General features: G+C 38.9%; 1 protein-coding gene across 3 annotated transcripts in view; it reads left to right on the plus strand.

The window, feature by feature from the left end:
• LOC109400749 (protein vein) overlaps positions 1 to 18680 on the plus strand; it is a 261304-nt gene extending 242624 nt beyond the window's left edge. For 2 of the 3 annotated variants that reach the window (XR_009997937.1, XM_062853151.1), the window contains exon 7: positions 18183 to 18680. Coding sequence is in view for 1 of the 3 variants with exons in the window: in XM_062853151.1 (XP_062709135.1) it covers positions 18183 to 18280 (98 nt within the window). In the remaining 2 variants the exon portion in view is untranslated. The remainder of the gene's footprint in view (positions 1 to 18182) is intronic. The other variant, XR_009997936.1, reaches the window with a different exon arrangement.
• Positions 18681 to 19317: the final 637 nt, after the last annotated feature.

The raw sequence follows: 19317 nt of genomic DNA on the forward strand, positions 1-19317 counted from the left end.
TCCGAAATTCTTCCAGATAATCCAGATAGATTCCAAGAATCCTTTCGGGAATACGTCAATCGATATTTCTATAGAATATGCTCTGAGACGAGAATACAATACATATAAAACTGTCTTAAGGGAAAGTCCGGTCATAGGGGAATAGAGATCCAGGACATTCCCAGATTGTTAGTATTCTCAGACAAACTGGATGATTAATTACTGAAAGAACTCTAATTGGTTATGGAAGACATTTTCAAAAAATCTTCGGTCTTGTTTCCATTATGTTCTACCCCAATAAACAGAACTAGCTGAATAGCGGTTTCCTAAACTAAAGTTTGTCTAAGGGTGGTTTGTTCCACTCTTATACAGCTAAAATGTTTGTTGGGACGGCAATGAATGTGAAGGATATTATAAAGAAAATTCTAGATTAGTCCCAAAAAGAGTTCAGATATGGTTTCTTACCTAATTTTTTTTAGATATTAACAAGAAATACAACAGCGTTAAATAATGCTTTACGAATATAATATAATTGTATTACATTTCATTGTATTACGTTTATTTATAAAAACTAGTAGGTATAAATTTGCTAAGGGTACTCGCAACCACCCCACCCCCCCCCCCACCTCTGACCAAAAGCTGGCTACGTCCTGGGTCACAAGAACTGCCTGTGTCTCATGTAATCATGAACTTCGTCTTGGTTGCGTTTATTACATTAAACCAGATTTTCTATGCAGTTTTTCTGAACCCTGTTTAAAAGAAGGAACGTTATTCAGTTCCATTCACTGACTTCTGCACCCGCAATACAGTAAATACATTTTCAAGACGAAATTTTCAGTTTTGAGCGAAAAAACTGCTTACGAATTTTAAATTATGACGATTTTATCAATGCCGACTTCTACATGCTTAACCCATATCCGCCCAGCGTCCTATTTATAGGACAGATGCCCCGAACGCCCAGCGTCCTATAAATAGGACAGTCCTTTTGATGTGAATACCTCCAGAATTATGCAAAATTTTGGAATACTTTCTTCAGAGAAAATGTTCTCCACACCCATACCTTGCTCATAGTGGACAATATAGTTTGTTACTGGTCCACTAGGTATTTCCCTGGAATCTTGACAAATGAACTGTATTCTTCGGCAGAGTTGTTAATCAATACATACAAAAGTCGATGTATGTATGATTGCATGTTTATATGCATGTATGTTTATAAGTTTGTATGTTTGTCTACTTGCATGTTTATATGTATGTACGTATGTATATATGCCGGAACATAGGCATAACTCTGAAATGCGTCAAAAAATTTCTATCAAATTTGGTATACACGTTCCTTAGAATGTGGAGGTGGCAGCAGGGGTATTGAAATTCAAGATGGCGGCTTAGGTTCCAAGATGGCGGACAAAACTCCAGCATATATGCTTTTTAACGGCAATGCTGCTTCGGATACTATGCAATATGGGTATCTATCGATCGGGCTTCACAAGTAGAACTCAAAAATGAATATCCGACGCCATTTTGAAATCCAAGATTGCGGACCATATCCAAGATGGCGGCCATGGAAGGGTATTTTGATCTATAATACCATGCAATATTGGTATCTATCGATCGGGCACGATGAGTAGAAGTCAAAAATCGATATTTAACGCCATTTTGAAATCCAAGATGGCGGACCATATCAAAGATGGCGGCCACGGAATAATAGTTTTAGCTATGATACCATGCAATATGGATATCTATCGATCGGGCTTCATGAGTAGAACTCAAAAATGAATATCCGACGCCATTTTGAAACCCAAGATGGCGGACCATATCCAAGATGGCGGCCGCGGAATGGTAGTTTCAGCTATAATAGCTCATGCAATATGGGTATCTACCGATAGGGCTTTATGAGAAAAAGGGGTGAGGATAATGGTAGATGGTAGGGTAGCGGGTAGGATAAGGGGCTGTCCATAAACCACGTGGTAATTTTTTGCGAGATTTCGAACAAACCCCCTCTCCCCACTGCGTGATTTTTGGTCAAACAAAAAAATTGTATGGACCGTGGTCTTTGTCCTGACTGCACCACCACACCCCTCCACCCCCCCCAGGCATGACCACGTGGTTTATGGATGGTCCCTAAACGGTACAGCAGACGGTCGGGTAGAGGGTTTGGGTGAAGGATAGAGTTGAGGGTGTGGAGTAGAAGGTTAGGGTAGAGGATTTTGTTGGGTTGGGGACATCTCTTTACCATGGAAAAACACCTACTGATAGCAGCTACGTTGAGCAGCTTCAATGCTGTAAACACACATTTATTTATAATTACAATTTTAAATATTTACATATAATAACTTACATTTTAGTGCTGTTCGCCTGCAAACGATCCTACTTCCAATCATTAACTGATTCTTTTTAACAAATTCTCTTCTTTGCTGTTTCACTTAGTGTTGCCAGTTTCACAGACCTAAATCTACCACAACAGTCTCCCCCCGTGAAACTGGTAATTCTCAGAGTTATTTGCTAAATCATCCATCCTATTTAGGCCCTAATTAACAATTTTTGAAAACCTTTTTTTTTTTAATTTAACCACTACCAACCGTCTAAACATCACTGTTTCTGCACCACATGGATGAACCCTCGTAAAAGTCCCACCGGGATCGTAAGCTACGAGCAGTATCGCTATTATTGTGTAATTCACACCGCTGTATTGTTTCAACGCGAGATACATTTCAGGTCTGTGGTCAGGTCTGTGGTCCGTGCTGGAATACGATTTCGTTGATTGCAGAGCTTGAATGACACTGCTGATCGTACTGCGCTGGTCGGTGGAGCAATACCACCATCCGATACCATCTTTTTCGTCGTTTTCGTCTCCCTTGCTGTGAGCTCTTCCAACTGCGCGCGAAACGTACACGGTATTGATCGTTCGGTTCAAAATATGTTTGGATTGTATTGTTGAGGTTGGCTTTTGAGTGAACACGGCTTTTGATGGGCAAGAAGTGCAGACAGAGAGTGGTTTGCTAGGACCAGTAGTAGTTATAATAGAACTGCAGATTGATTCCTCTTTAGCATTTTCGCCACTAAACTGCCTTTTAACTTCATCCCTTCGAATAGAAAACTCCAACCTGATTGCAGTAATGGCTTTTCGATGGGCCTCTTTAATCTCTGCTAAACCACGTTGATATTCATCTTCTATTCGTTGCTCCTCGTCTTCATAATATTTTCTCCACATCTCACCTTGCTTCTCCAGCAATTCCAGTCTACGTGCTGCCGACTCCATTGCAGCAAACTGTTCAGTAGGTGATTAAGATCATTGAAGATTGTTGGGAGCGCCGCCTCTGTACTGACAAACACCTATTGATAGCAGCATTTCATTTGTGCAGCTTCAAAGATTTAAGTGTTCCTATCAGTCACTAACAAAGGCTCACACTTCCAACTGATGAACAGCTCACTCTACTAGCTACCTTTTCTACTGTCGTATAAGCTCCTACAGTGTTGCCAGTTTCACAAGAAAACCGCCACAACAATCTCCCCCGGGTGAAACTGCTAACATGAAAGCTGCTTTCAATAATTGGTTTGGCGCGCCGAGACTGCATCACCTCCCCAACATTTCATCCACAACAGATTTTTTTTCCTCCCCTTTTGGGGAAATTAAGCCACTGCGTCCAATAGGCTGAACTTTTGTGGCATAAATAGGGTAGAGGATAGGGAAGACGGTAGGGAAGAGGGTAGGATAGAGAGTAGGGTTGAGGGTAGGAAAAATGTTAGGGTGGAGAGTAGGGTAGACGGTACGATTAAGCACAATATAGACTCGAGGGTACGGTAAAGGATAGGGCAGTGGTTATGGTAGAGGATGGTGTAGAGGGTAGGGCAGATGGTAGGGTTGAAGGTTGTTTTTTTTCCTCCCCTGTTGGGGAAATTAAGCCACTGCGTCCAATTGGCTGAATTTTGTGGCATAAAGGGTTGAAGGTTAAGATTTGATTAAAAAAAAGGGTTGAAGGTTAAGATAGAGCGTAGGATAGAGAGTTGGAATAGAGGGCAAAGAAGACAGTAAGGTGGAGGCTAGAGAGAAGAATTGCATTGAGATTAGATGAGCTGCGGTTCTTTTTTGAGATACCTTCAGGAATTCTTTCCAGGATTTCTTCAGACATTCCTTTCGAGAATCTTCTCAGGTTTATTCCCGAGATTCCTTCAGATATTGCTTCCGAGATTGCTGTACGGATTGCTCCGGAGTTCTCTTCAGGGATTATTGCAGGGGTTGCTTAGAAAATCCTGAAAGGATTCTTTTATTTATTCTATTCTGCATTCCATTTGTGCTGGAATTCCTTCAAAGATTATTTCCAGGATTATTCCTTTTTCCTGTTATTCCTTAAAGGATTCCTTGCGAAAAAAATATTAAAAATATATGTTTCTTCCGAGATTTTTTTTTCAGGCAATTCTAGATCATAGAGACGTCTTCTATGGTTCTTGCAGGAAAGCCTGCTCAGCTACTGGCCGACATTCTTGTCATGAGATCTCTAAGGATTCCATCAGGTATTCTTTACGGGATTGATTCAGGAATAACTTCAGGGATTTCTGCCAGAATTGCTTCAGAAAATCCTGAAGAGATTCTTTCAGATATTTTAACCAGCATTCTTTCACGGATTTATTCTGGAATTACTTTACAGATTCATTTTAGTATTCTTTCAAAGTGATTTGTGGAAACATATTCAGAAAATCCTAATGGAATTCTTTCTACGAGCCAGGATCCTCGCTCGGGATTTATACAGTAATTCCTCCCGGGATTTCATCAGCGATTATTTCTGGGATTCCTACCAAGCTTTCAGCTGAGATTCCCTCAGAACTCTATCAGATATGCCTCTCATAATTCCTTCAGTAAATCCTCCCGGGATTCCTTCGGGGATTTCTACCGGGAATGTTCTTTCCCCATCGTTAACGTTTTTCAGACTTTTGTAAGTAATTCTAAATTGCAATTGGTAGATCGAATAAAATTGAATTTTTGGGTAGTTTATCATTTTTCATGTAGCCGAAAGACACATTATTTTTTCGATGTATCTTTGATAGTGCCCAGAATAACACAATAAAACCCACACATTGTTCACGAATAAAAAATCATGGAGTAGTACAAACTTAAATAGAGAAGCCATGTAAAGTATATCTGGTTGAAATTTGATATCAAAACATGGAATGATGATGAACCTGGGCGTGTTAGTGGAATACCTGTAAGGGAACGTTCATAAATTACTTCCATCGTTTGGGGAGGGGGGTCTAGAAAAATGTGACAGTACGTGTATTGGGTATAGGAGAACAGCGTGACAGAGGGGGGAGGGGGGTCTAGAAATCCCGAAAAACTATGGACGTAATAAATGAATCTTCCCTAAAGTACGAGACACCGAAGATGACCTTATAGTTGAGGTCCAAATACGTATCTGTTAAGGGATACACATTAAAAAGAAAAATCTTAACACGATTTTCTTTTTAAAACATGCAAAATGTCTGAAAAGTTTACGTATGGTGAGTACGTAAAAAGAGTTTGTGGGGTGCTGAAGGGAAAACTCAATTACTTTATTAGAAATGATTATCTCTGTAAAATCTAACTTCTACAGTATTTTAACGTTTGGTTATGCTACACATGGTAAGCTCTCTTTGTTTGATTTGTTGAAAAAATAAGAAATGTTGAACACTGCAGTCGAAATTACATGAAATTACAAGAACCATGTATTGCATACTTTTAGGCGTTTATCGGGTTATATTTCTGCCCCAATTTTAAAGTCCTTTTTCTATTCTTTTTGAGTGGTTATCATCTCTCTCACTTGTTTAGAGGTGTATTGTATCTATACGGATCAGAATATACCGATAGCATAGAATTTGTGCTAAAATAGAACCCGAGAAAATTAACAGATATTGAGGACCTACAATGAAGATTTTTTTTTGGAACTACACCATAGACTTCCATTTTTTACGTCAAATCATGTTCATTTCATTGGAACTCGACCTTTGATAACAAATTTATTTGAAGATTCAAGTTGTGAGACACCTTGGGCGTTAACGGGTTAAGCAAGAGCGAGTTTCAGGGGCAATTTCAGTGATGTTTGTGGTTACAGGGTTACCGGGTTTCAGGGAAGTTGCTGCGGGTTTCTTGAGGTTTTCTGGGGCGTCCCAGGTGCTCTACTGGAGGTTAGGGGCGTTTCGGGTCGTTACAGGGGGTTTGAAGAGATTTTAGAGGGTCTTCGGAGGCATTACAGGGACGTTTCATGGGGCTGCAAGGCGTTTTAGGGAGAGCTCTAACGTCCCTGTAACTCCCTCACAACCCCTGTAGCGGCCTTTAAACCTTTCGGAACTCCATAAACGCCCCTGAAACCGTCTGAAAGATCTTTGAAACCCCCTGAAATGTGTCCGAACCTCCCAAACCCCCTCACTACTAACAACAGTAGCTACATAATATAGCAAAAATGTTAGTTGGACTGTACCTAATGCCCCTGACGAAAAACGAAAAAAGCTTGAGAACCACTACTGCTCCCAAAGGAAAAATTACAATATCTTCACACACCACTTTGCTCGTCATCGCGCCGTCAGTCAAAGTTAACTTCTTGCGCTTTCCGGTACGTGATTTTCCATTTTGTCGCTCACTACACATCTCGACAGTCCCACTCACTACACTTACCCACCCACCCACCTCTCTTCGCGGTCACTAACTTGTGGTGATGAGATTTCTAGGGCCCAGCCAGCAGCGCACTATTTACGCAATCCGCCGCGTCGCTGGCGCTGACTGCCTCATAGTGCAGGTGTTTGTTATTGTTGTTTCGGGCTGGTTAATTTGGTGTAGTTGGGATTTTCCCTCGCGCGCGTCCGACTGAAGAACGAAAAAATCTTATTATCGCTTAATTTTACTGACCTTTTCTGTCAATCTCGGGCCAGTTTTCGAGCGGTGTTCGCTCACAGTAGTGGGTGCAATCTCTGTAGGGTTGACGACGACGGATGGCCCATTTGGATGCGATCGTTGACGAACAAGACGCAGACGGCGACATACAACTATAGTGGTCGCGCTAATGAATTCATTTAATGGGGCAACCTTATAGGTTTTCTCTGGAGTTTGGATGAAAATTTAGACAGAATGTAGAACAAAATAAATCTTAGGGATTTTCTCTAACCTACAACTAGATCTAAAACGGGACCTTATTGCCAGTGCTGAAAATGTCATTTCGACATGTCTAGATTCAATAACCTACAGCTCATTTCGGAAGCTAGCATAGCATAAATAGCATAGCATAGCAAGAATACTTGCACAAATCTTGGATGGAGTTGCAAAGCTGAATATATCCATTGACATTGCTGATGTCGCAACTCTGGCGTTCGATTAGAAAAGGTCGAATGTCTGCTGTAATTCGTATGTTCATACGACTTATTCAAATCGAACACCAGAACTATCTTCAATGTCATAGACCCACTCAGCTTCACACACCTGGCCAAGTCCTTGCAAGTATTTATAAATCCCTTCATCAACTTAGAAAGAGCCAAGAACTGAAGCACCTTTAATAGATGAAAGGATGTTGAAAATAGCGAATTTTCAACTTATATGTAGTTATATTACAAATGTATATATACTGAGGTAGAATTATGTATTTATAAATAAATAATAAATAAATAAATAATATGAAGGGCCCATATAGCCGAGGCGGTAAACGCACGGGTATACAGCATGACCATGCTGAGGGTGACGGGTTCGATTCCCGGTCGGTCCAGGATCTTTTCGTAAAGGAAATTTCCTTGACTTCCTTGGGCATAGAGTATCTTCGTGCCTGCCACACGATATACGTATGCAAAATGGTCATTGGCAGAGGAAGCTCTCAGTTAATAACTGTGGAAGTGCTCATAGAACACTAAGCTGAGAAGCAGGCTTTGTCCCAATGAGGACGTTACGCCAAGAAGAGAGAGAGAGAGATTAGAGAAATCTCAGCAACTATTGTGTGGTCCAATGCCGATCATCTAATTGTCTGTGATTAAGGTTATTCACCAAAACAAAACAACACAAAACGACAGATAATTTTTGAAAGAAGAAAAGACATCTCTAATTTTTTGATAATATGTTATGTACTAATGTCTCGGCTTTCAGCTGATGCAACCATTTTGAAAATCGGTGATTACCATCGTGATGAAAAAAAAAGCGTTTCGGTATAAAAATCCAAGATGGCGGCCAAAATCAATATGGCCGACCCAACTTTTTATTGTTGTAAAAAATAGCTCTATCTTTCCTCTTGTCAACATCAACACGTTTTGAGGGGTTTTTTGGAGAAACTTTCGAGTTATAACGGTTTAAATTAGCCACCATTTGACTAAAATCGAGGGGTCTGCAAAAATTGTTGTGGCTCCAACTAACGGGGGTCCACCAATTTGACTAACCAAATGCATTTTCCTTACTTTTTAAGCGAGGGCTTTCAGAAAATCGCCACCAATCATCAACCAAACATTTTTGAAGACAAGGTGTAAATAGTGGGCCGGTCTCAGCGAGAATTAACCAGTAAGGTCAATAACGGCACCGGCCACGTCCTTGCGGTTATCGAGGATGGAAGGGAATGTTAGTGAGACAAACGTTGTTATAAAGACCGCGAATCGCTGCATCTCCACATTTGTCTCAGGAAGGAATTTTTGTTAATAGGATAGGGTACATTGTCAATCTGGGAGTCACCTATGGTTGGTGTTCGCGAACATACGCTCCCAACGAGGGCAGCAGCATCCTAAGCTGCGCAATCCAACTCCAACCATTGCATCGGAACCATTCTCGAGCATCATCACGAAGTACACACACTCACCCGAGCCAACGGAACAGCAGCGCCAACAGCGAGAGAGTGAGTGCCGTGAGATCCTACCGTGAGAGCAGCAGCGAACGCCGCCGCCGCAGACGTCGTCATCATCATCATCGTCATCATCGACTCTCGTCGCCCTGTAGCCAGCATGGTGATGATGGTGCGTTCCACACACGTCGCGTGGGTTCTACGCGCGCGTAGAACCTTCCACGTGATTCGCGAATATTGGAAATAGAGTATATAAGCGCGACCCATTCGCGGTTGCCAGTCAATTCAATTTCGAAAGTGACAAGTTACAAGCGTTCGCGAGGCTTGAACATCGCGAAGTGAAATAATCCAAATGTAAATAGTAGCAGTAGAGAATTAAATAGTGTTGTGAACAAGTGATAAAGTGATTATTCCCTCCAAATCCGAAACCCCCCGTTTCTTTACTGCCGTGCCATACAGTCCAGTGCTTTCGCCTAAAATTTCTTGTGTTCATTGCCGAACAGTTGGTGATGTGATTTGACAATGGATCAGTAAACACTAACTTTCGCGCACAATCTTCCACTTTTCTAGACGAAAACATATCTAATAAAAAAATCCTGTCGCGCTTCTCCACGCCATCAGGGAGCAGAAACTTTAAGCCCATTCCGCGCAGGAACAAACTGTACGCAACAAAGGACTCATCAATAAACAAAACCATATGCATTCACAACATGGTACAACACAATACTCCCTAAAAATATAGTAGGTACAAAGAGTGGATAAAATGTGCTCTGGTACCATTAGAATTGACTAGTATGTTGGCTTGGATAAATCCAAAGACGTTCAATGTAGTACACAAATTTCCAGGAGTTTAGGCCTTCAGATCTACTAACGCAACTGGTAACCTATATGTGGTTTTTCTAAGCGACGCATATCCAACAAGGTTGACATAGCCATGTCTAATCTTTAGCTATTCATTTTCCAGACAATCTACATGTCCAAAAACACTCTGGAATTCAGGGTGTTTAATCGACAGACGTAGTTGACAATCTCTTATCAGTTTTCAAAAGCATAAACTTCCCCAGAAGGTTTCAATTAACAAGTTTTTTTTTATCTAGTTCACTTATTTTGGGCTCAATCGCGTTTGACGCTTTGCGGAGCCGAAGATCTTTTTTTGTACTTAATAGTATACATTATACAGAGTAATAACTTTTTGATGATATCTGTTAGTAATGGGTGGATGGTAGGGTACTCGTGGCAGCTCGAGGTTAGAAGGTCACATTTTGAGGGATGGACAGCTCATCCGGGGGTGAATCGCATCTTGCTAGCGCAATGCTTCCCAAACTGTGCGCCGCGGCGCCCTGGTGTACCTTGCTCAGGTGCGCCGCAGGCTTTTGTGTTGTGACGAAACAAAAAGAACAAAATCTTGATTTGAATTGCGGAACACCTTTGATTTTTTTTTTTGTTTGGTAAAACTAGTGTCGCTTCACAAATCTTTCCCAGAATCTTCGATTGTTGCATAGGATTTCAGTTATTTTTTTTTAAATATATAAATTGAAAACAAACTTTGAATTTTTTAAATTGTAAGTTTTTGATTTTTTTTTACCTGTTAAGCTTTAATCTTTTTCAGCTGGATTGGCTCGGTTTCATCACGGCGGTCATTTATGGCTACTCCGGCCCCAAAGGGTTCAGTTGAAATTTATGAAAATAAAAAAATCAATCAAAGCCCACCAAGGCAGGTTCCGAATTTTTCCAAAATAAATTAAAGTGTTTGAAAGTGTTGCTTTGCAATTTCCGCAAAAAATGAAACTTTGGATCTGTGAATTGTTTTTAATTAAATTAGAATTCGTTAATTATTGCAAGCGCGTTAAAATTTTTGGTTGAATTATTAAAAATCAGCAGCTTGCTCTACCTGTCCATCTGAGTTTTTTTTATAAAGTTTCTGCGATAAAATCAACATGATTTTTGAAATCTGACAAAAAATAAAATAATCTTAGATAAATTTTTATTTTTTTTTTTACAAAAAGTTTTCCAAATTTACGCTGGATTCTAAGAACAATTTTGTATTTGAAATTTTGAAATGAAAATTGTGTAAAAACTAAAAATAACTATGTTAAAAACTTTGGTGCGCCGCGACATTTTTGGAAATTTCAAAAGGCCTTATAGCAAAAAGTTAGGGAACCTCTAGAGCATAGTGTGGTGTTGGTACCAACTATAGATAGTAGAGTTAACATAGATCCGCTTAGATGAATCCGTTGTATCCAAACGAACTGTCCAAATCTGTATCCAAACGAGCATGACGTCACGATTAGGACAACATCAATGGAACGCATGACATCATATTCAATCGTCGCACTTTTGAAAATTACTACTTACACGCTTGAAACATTTTAGTCAGCGGTGTCCGTGGATCTATGTTTACTCTACTATCAATAGTACCAACTTGTTGTGGGTCTTGGTCTTCCGGATGGCCAGGAGCAGCTTGGTAATACAAAGAGGACAAAACAGAGAAAAAAAAACTGGAGAAGGAAACACAAGCGAATTAAACATTTATATCAGGACAAGGGGTTGTCTATCTTGGGCCTCAAGGGTATCCAAGGATGTTTTCGATTACTTGGCAATCGTTTGAGTTATTTGTTCATAACTCAGTTCAGAAGCCCTATATCGGAATGTTATATTCGGCAAAGTAGTAAATTAGTGTTTTCCTACAATTATCACCAGGGACGACATATTCTAACTCTAATATTTACGTCGTTAAAGTGTTAGTATCAGCTAATCATACTAAACGATCGGATTTTTCGATCGTTTAGTATTAGTAGGTGGTACTTGCGCTCTAGCGCCGTATATATAAAAGGTAGAATATGGCGTCCTTGGTGATAATTGTAGGAAAAACACTAATCTACAACTTTGCCGAACACCACAATTCAATATTAGGTTTCTAAACTGAGTTATGGACAAATGAGTCAAACGATTACCAGGTGATCGAAAACATCCCTGAGGGTCTCCAAAAGTAATGCTCTGGAGGCGTCATTATCCGGGCATTGCCAAACTACGTGGTCGATGTCATCATAACCGGAACCGCACTTAGTACAAACATTGCTCAACGTGAGATTTTTCCTGCGTAAATGCGCGTCTAGCGAGTAATGGTTGGACATAAGTCTTGACATCACGCGAATGAAATTACGACTTACATCCAAACCATACCACCACACTCGCAAAGAAACATTAGGAATAATGGAATGTAACCACTGTCCCAGCTGGCCATCTCGCCAATCATTTTGCCAACTTTGAAGAGAACTCTGGCGAACAAAATAGAAAAATTCATCATGTGAAATTCTTCTATCATTGATCTCACCTTCCTGTTCGCTCACCTTTGCAAGAGTGTTCGGTTCGCCTTCTCATTGCAATAAATTGAGCAATGTGAGGGGATCCATACAAAGGTAATCTTGTATGATCTATCGACCCCCTTGCGAAACCCGAATTGTATATTTGAAAATTATTCGTTTCTACCAGAGATTTCCATGGATTTCCTTCAGATTTCCTATGAGATTTAACTCGATTAATTTGTCCAAGTTTATTAAAAAAATCTATGGATTCATTCCACAATTGCTCCATGTTTTTCAGAAATTCCTGCATCAATTCGGTCCGAAAATTTACGAACTTTCTTTCAAAAACTCCAAAGGTTTCTTCAAAAATTCGTCCAGAGATTTTTTAATAAATCTCTCCAGAGCTTCCCTCAGATATTTCAAAAAATTCTACAGAAATTTCTGCAAGAACCCTCTGGGTTTCTTCTGAAACTCCGTCTGGGATTACTTAAGAATTTCTTTGAAAGATTCTTTCATAAATGCTTCCAGTTGTTTCTTCAAGAAAAAACGAGATTAGTTCAAAAATTGCTCTAGAGATTCCGTTTTAAATTCCCACAGGTATGTGTCCAGGAATTACTTCAGAGATTCATCCACAATATCATCCGGGAATTCCTCCAGAGATTTTTGCATAATTACTTTCAGGGATCCGGGTAAGAACTCCTCCGAAGATATCTACAGGAGTTCATATAGTGTCCTTCAGGAATTCCGCCATGTAGTAGGCTATAGTAGACAATGACTGAGGGCACATATTAGGTTTGACATTAGACTGGCTCATACATATACCTGGAGAAAGTTCCAGAAGAATCAAATTTCTAGAGAAATCTAAGAGAATCCATAATTATTTCTGGAGTAATACCTGAAGGAACGTCTGGAGAAAAACTAACAATAATTTCCGAAAGAGCTCCTGAGAAAATATCCTAATTTTTAAAGGAAAACTATATGAATTTGTGAAAGAATTTGTTGAAGAATTTCTTGGGAAATTGCCGGAAGTATTCCTAAAAAAATCAAAGAACTCCTGGAGCAATTTCTTCAGAAATATATAAAGAAATACATGCAGGAATATCTTGCACCATTTGCGCAGGTGTGACAGAAGTTTGTCCGTGTAGGGTCTTGTACAATTTGGGCAGGTGTACCTATTTTGGGCACTTTTCTCTATAATTAATAACAATTTACTAACTAAAATTTTGGCACACAGTGAGATACGTACAGTAACTAATACTATGCAAAAATTCAAATCAATTGGTTTGAAATTGACGTAGTTAGAGCGGCAAGTGCCCAAAATAGGTACACCTGCCCAAATTGTACAAGACCCTACACGGACAAACTTCTGTAGCAATTCTTGAAGAAATTCCCTAAAGAATCTCTGAAGGGATTTCTAAAGAGACTCCTCATGGAAAGTTTGGAGATGAATCATTTAAAATTTTCTTAAAAGAATCCTTTGAAAATTTCCTGGAGAAATTCTAGCCAGAATCTCTGACAAATATCTACCTGGAAAAAATCCAAAGTAACTGAGAACGTCTGATGAACTCATAAAAATAATTCCTTCAAGAATGCCCCATCCGCGAAAATTACAGAAAAAAAATCGTGAAAAAATATGGAAGCGTTTCCCGGAATTATTCTTGATTGGACGCCATATTGAAGTCATTCCTATTCGTAACAGTAAAAGGGGCGCTGAAATTTGAACAACTTGAGTAACCCGCTCTGATTTTACCATGACAGCAGTTTTAATAGTACTTGTCAGCCACTGCATGGAAATTTGTTGGCATTTCTTTAAGTTTTTCTCAAAATTTCATTCTGAAATCTATTTGGGGATTCTCCAGGAGTTCTTTTGGGATTCCCATCAGAAGTTCCAATCATGAGTTTGATCTGAGGTTTCGCCAGGAATTCATTTAGGATTTTTTTTTGTGGTACCTTTAGGAAATCTAATGGGATTTTTCTATGCAATTTCTTTAAATTCCTTCAGAACTACTATTAAGTTTCACCTAGAGGATTCTTCTGGGATGTCTCCATGAATGTTGGTTGGGTTTTTTTTCTCTGTTCGGGACATAACCACTGCGACCAATATTTGATCTATTGTGGTATACCCCGTGTTCTTTGTATAGTGCATGTCGTATTACTTTATAACCATTGAGGAGTTATAAAGTATTCGGTTTTGTTACAGTAGTCATTTTCAACTTAATCGTAAGGCAGGATTCTGATTGATAGGTTCCGCTTTTAAAACGCTCCTTTTTCAGTCATAATCGGATCCCTTAACGAGAACGTCAAAAAATGATATCGATATTGACCATGCATCGGAACCCTAGTCCTTTCTGTATCAAACCAGTGAACACCGAATAAAAGATTAGGAATACTAACCCATTTTCCTTGTTTCAAGATTCATCTTGGCCACACCTAAAACTGAGACCTTTCACTTTCAACACGGTGTGAAATGTAATAAGGACCAAAGTGTTTTCCTTTGATTACTCAAATGTGCTGCTCCACTAGCTGGAAGCAGTTAGGACTAGGGACGTTTGTTGGATTGCTCTAGTCGTTATTTTATAATACCGCTTGGGTATTTCTTGGAAATCAATTGAAAGGTTTTGTTTGGACACCTTGAAGTGTTACAAAAGCCGTGGGATTCCTTCAGGAATTCCTTCTGAGACATTTTCAGGATTCTCTTCTGGGAAAATAGCAGATGTCCCTTTTGAACGCAACCTGGAGAATTTACGAATATTTCATTAGACGTTCTTCCATTAAATGAATTTCTCAAGGAATTTGTTCCACGTACTACGCTAGAGATCCTCTTGAACTTCTTGAAATTCCTCCAGGAGTTCCCTCTGAGATTTACTCAAATGTTCCTTCTGGAACTCGACAAAAAACTCCTCAGTGGTGCTCTTCAAAAGTCCATACCTTCTTAGATGTTTTTTCTGAAAATCTTCCAGAAATACCTTTACAGATTCCTCCAAGAGCTGGGGTTTCTGAGTAGTTTTTCGGATTTCGTCAGAAGTTTTTCTGAGGAGTTTCTTCTGAGATTATTTCAAAAGTTCCTTCTGGCATTTTTTCAGGAAATTCTTCTGGAATTTCACACCAAAGACTGCAAGGCCGAAAAACTGTCAATAGTTCTAAAATTTGTCCTGCTATTTCTGTAGAATCTTCACTAGGGATTCCTCCAAGAGTTTCTTTTGAGTTTCCCGCATAAATCTGGAGCAACATTTGAAAAGGGCCCAATAGATCTTGTGTCTTTTTTCGCAAACGCTCCGTAGGGCCTAACAGCAGCCCGCCCACGCAAATGAACACCGTTATCCGAAAGATCGATGTTTGCTCTATCTGAAAACGGTCTTAGTTTTTGTGAATAAGCTGATGGAGGCTCAGGAGCGACGTGTGAAGTCATTGTTTGTCAATGCTTGTATGTCCTTTTCAAATGTTGCTCCAGAAATGCCTTCAAAAGCTTCTGCTGAATCCCTTCCAGAATCATCTCCTGAAATTCTCCAGAATTTCTTACAAAGATACTTTAAAAGGAATTTCTTTTGTGAATCCTTGAGGACTTCCTACTGAAAATCCTCCAAAAGTTCCATATCCCAAGCAACACACATTCATATAAGAGTTACCCTTTCTCCTGTACACAAGATTCACAAAAGCAAAAAAAAAATGATATTTTTGGACAGTTTTACGATGTAAGAAAAATATTTGTCATCCATCAATTATAGACTGTTTCAGAAATTATAAATACACTTTCTTTAGTAAATTAAATGAACTGTTATAATGATTTTTACCTACTTCTTTCAGAGTATAGCATATTGTACTCCATATTTTTATATTTCCTTTCAATTGTCGTGATATTTTAAAGAACAGTCGAGTTCTCTAACAAATAACATAATTTTTCAAATTTGCATTTGCACAAAGGTGATTTTTAATGATTTCAACATTATTTATCATCAAATACCAAAATTTATCTAAATTTTTATTACATTCGCTTTCTCAACAAGTTGTCTAAGGAATGCCTTGATCAAAATTTGGGAAAAATCGATAAAGGCATTTCCACAACATTTTTTCGGAGATCAGGTTTCTCATTTTTTAAGGTTTTCTACGGAACATAAGAACTACCACACAGTTTCTTAGCTTTCCTGAACGCATTTAATCTAAACAAACTTATTTTTTCAGCTCATTCGATCCTTCAGATGGCAAAGCTTGTCATACCATAAAAACTAATGCAGTAAGCAGTAATTAAGACATTCGTTTGCTTAACGTTTGTTGCTACTGGTGTTGTTGAGAAATTTGAAACAAAAATTTTTGTTTTGAGAAGGCCCGCCACCATTACTTGATCAAATATTTCAGTAAAAATTACTCTTACCAATCGAGAAATACCTTTTATTATCGATACAGCAATTTCTGTTGTGTTTGGAAATTAAATATTTTATCTGTGAGATTTTTTTCTTTTCTTTTATGCTACATTTTTTGACCACTTTGTGCAACTTCAAATTTTGATCATCTTGTTTACAGAGCCCTATTTTTCAACATTTACCAGAAACATCAACAAAATTGGTATTATTTGCTTCGTTAGCATGTTTACTATTAGAGCTAGAAGAAACTTTTTTGGATATTGTGCTCAAATTGAAATGGCAGGTTATCGTTAGTGTATTTATAATTTCTGAAACAGTCTAGGATTGTTCCCATCGTTGTGGTAGTACCTATTGTTGCGGTAATGGCAATTGAGCACTTTTTCGACTGAAATGTTACCAAAAGGTATTTTCAATAGATGTATGGTGCTTAAATTATGAGATTGCACCATTTGTTTGCTTAAGATTTGCCCAAAAACCTATTTTAAAAAAATATTTTCCTAAATGTGTTTGCTGCTGTGTTCCTATTGTTGCGGTAGTGTTCCAAATGTTGCGGTATCCCATATGATTTCAATGGGATACCGCAACAATAGGAACAAAATACCGCAACATTAGGAACACATACCGCAACATTAGGAACACAATGTTCTTTCAGATAAAAACGAATAAAATGTTCATAACAACATCAAAGTGGCAATATTTCGTTATTTTCCCGTAGATTAAGGATGGATTTTATTATTTTCATTTCAATCCATGTAAAAAGTTTGCTTGTGGCGATACAATTGTGGTTTAAACATGAACCCAGCGCTTAACTCCTCCATGATCGGATCAATTACCCTATAGCACAATGTCGATTTATCAGGGCGTACCAGTGCAAAAGGATGCTTACACTTCTTTTTGTAAAAAATGTTGTTGTTTATGATTGTATTGTATATACGCAATCCGGTAACTATCACTCACACTTGTATCAGCGTTTGCATGTAATTTTATTAATCTGTGGCTTGCTTGAGTTTTTTTTAAACTAACGCTGCTTGCATTACAATAGAATGATCCAACTATCTGTACAACCAATCACTAAAATATTTCCTTGTGTATCCCATTTCGTTTTAGCTCCTTCCTGACGTCCAGACTCTCTAGTTTGTGTGGTAGAGACGTGATGACCCTCCACTTATCATCCACGGATCCAAACTCTCCAATACTGACGACACACGTGCTTTAGATTAAGGTTCATACTCAATATCTCAGTTCTTCAGTGGATGAAAATGACCAATCGATATTTAAACCAAACCAAAATACTACTGATAGCACTCTGCATAGAACTAGTACGAAAAGTTACAATAATCACTAGAAGCGCAAGAAAACTCAAACCATAAAATGTACAATAGAGAATGTTTTTTGATGTGATAGTCATACTAGAACGAAACATAATCTAGATGGAAATCTATACAAATGAAGTAGTCAGATCAATGTGGCAAATACTAAAAATGGTACTCAAAATTATACAGAAATTAAAAACCATAAATGCAAAAAAAAACAAATTGTGAAGCAGCATTAGGCTTCCGAGTAACCCAAGCTTCGAGCAACCAACTAATCGCACGACTGTGATGCCTATCCTTTCGAAGTAACCTTCCTCGGCAGCTCCAAGTGTGTGATACTAATCCCTTCCCTAACCCCTAACAACGTTTTGTTTGGTTGTCATATGATCTAGTTAACAATTGCGGCGTTCAAGCCTCAACAGAAGAACTAACGTTACGTTATTTTCCCATTCCCCCTAGGTCATCCGGAATGTGCGGACTTCCTACTGATGGATTCGCCGGTGGCCCTACCCATGATTCCACCGATGTACGATTACGATGACGACAGCGATATCTAAGGCCCGGTCCCCACTTCATGGCGGACTCAAAAGTTGATTTTTATTGGTGGGAAAACTGCGTGATCCCGAAAGAAACATTAGATTAAACACCGTTCAGTACGATAGAAACGACAGGTCGAACGAATGATACTTTTTTTTGTAATTCTCATGCATGAGAATGAAACAACAGTCAATCAATGATGATGATATTCCATTCGATTTAAGTGATTGTGCATAATTTGTATACACAGTTGTTGTGTTCCAACAACCGAATAAATGATTCGTCGAATTATATTGGACAGGAAAACGTTGAAAATACCAAAGATGTAAATATCATTGTAGTAGTTGTAATAAATTATTGACTAATACTAACGTTGGTGTAAATTTTCTTTACGATATGTGTTGAAATAAAAGCTCTACATACAAACTCTGATGGTGCTTTGCTTGTGAAAGAAAATCCAAAGTTCTTGAGGATGTTTTGCCTAGGTTCATTATACGTATTCATCACCTGTCCTATCTTTGCTGCTTCGCATTTCAGGCAGGTATACAGTTCCACCATTATTTAAAATGTGCTGGCGTTAACGTCCATGTCACTCGACTGCACATTAATTGACCGGATTTCGTGAAAAACGTATCACCACAGCTGTTGAGTTAGGCTATTAGCACAGCTATTGTATCACACATTCTAGAAAGACGCTGAAAAGTAGATATGGAAGTCCGTCACCTTATCGCATTCCCCGGCGAGACCCCAATGAACTGAATAGTTCATATGAAGCCTAGGATGTTTTGGTAAACTTTACAGCAAAGTGGTTCTGTAGCTCCAAAGCGATCGATACTTTCGTCCTACCTTACCGGCCGGTCATCTCTCTCGTTTGTCGGGTGAAGATCACTGCGTCCAGATTTTAGAACTATTGTGATATACCCTTTTGCTGTGAGGTACGCAAGTTATCTCAGTAACATATTTGTCACTGAGATACCTTGGTATCGACTGAACTCAAGACCATCTATTATTGATGAATAGAGATCCTGAGTTACAGTATGTGACTCCCCCATTCTGG

Source organism: Aedes albopictus, chromosome 2 (assembly GCF_035046485.1).
Source record: "Aedes albopictus strain Foshan chromosome 2, AalbF5, whole genome shotgun sequence".
In the NCBI taxonomy this organism is placed as follows: domain Eukaryota; kingdom Metazoa; phylum Arthropoda; class Insecta; order Diptera; family Culicidae; genus Aedes; species Aedes albopictus.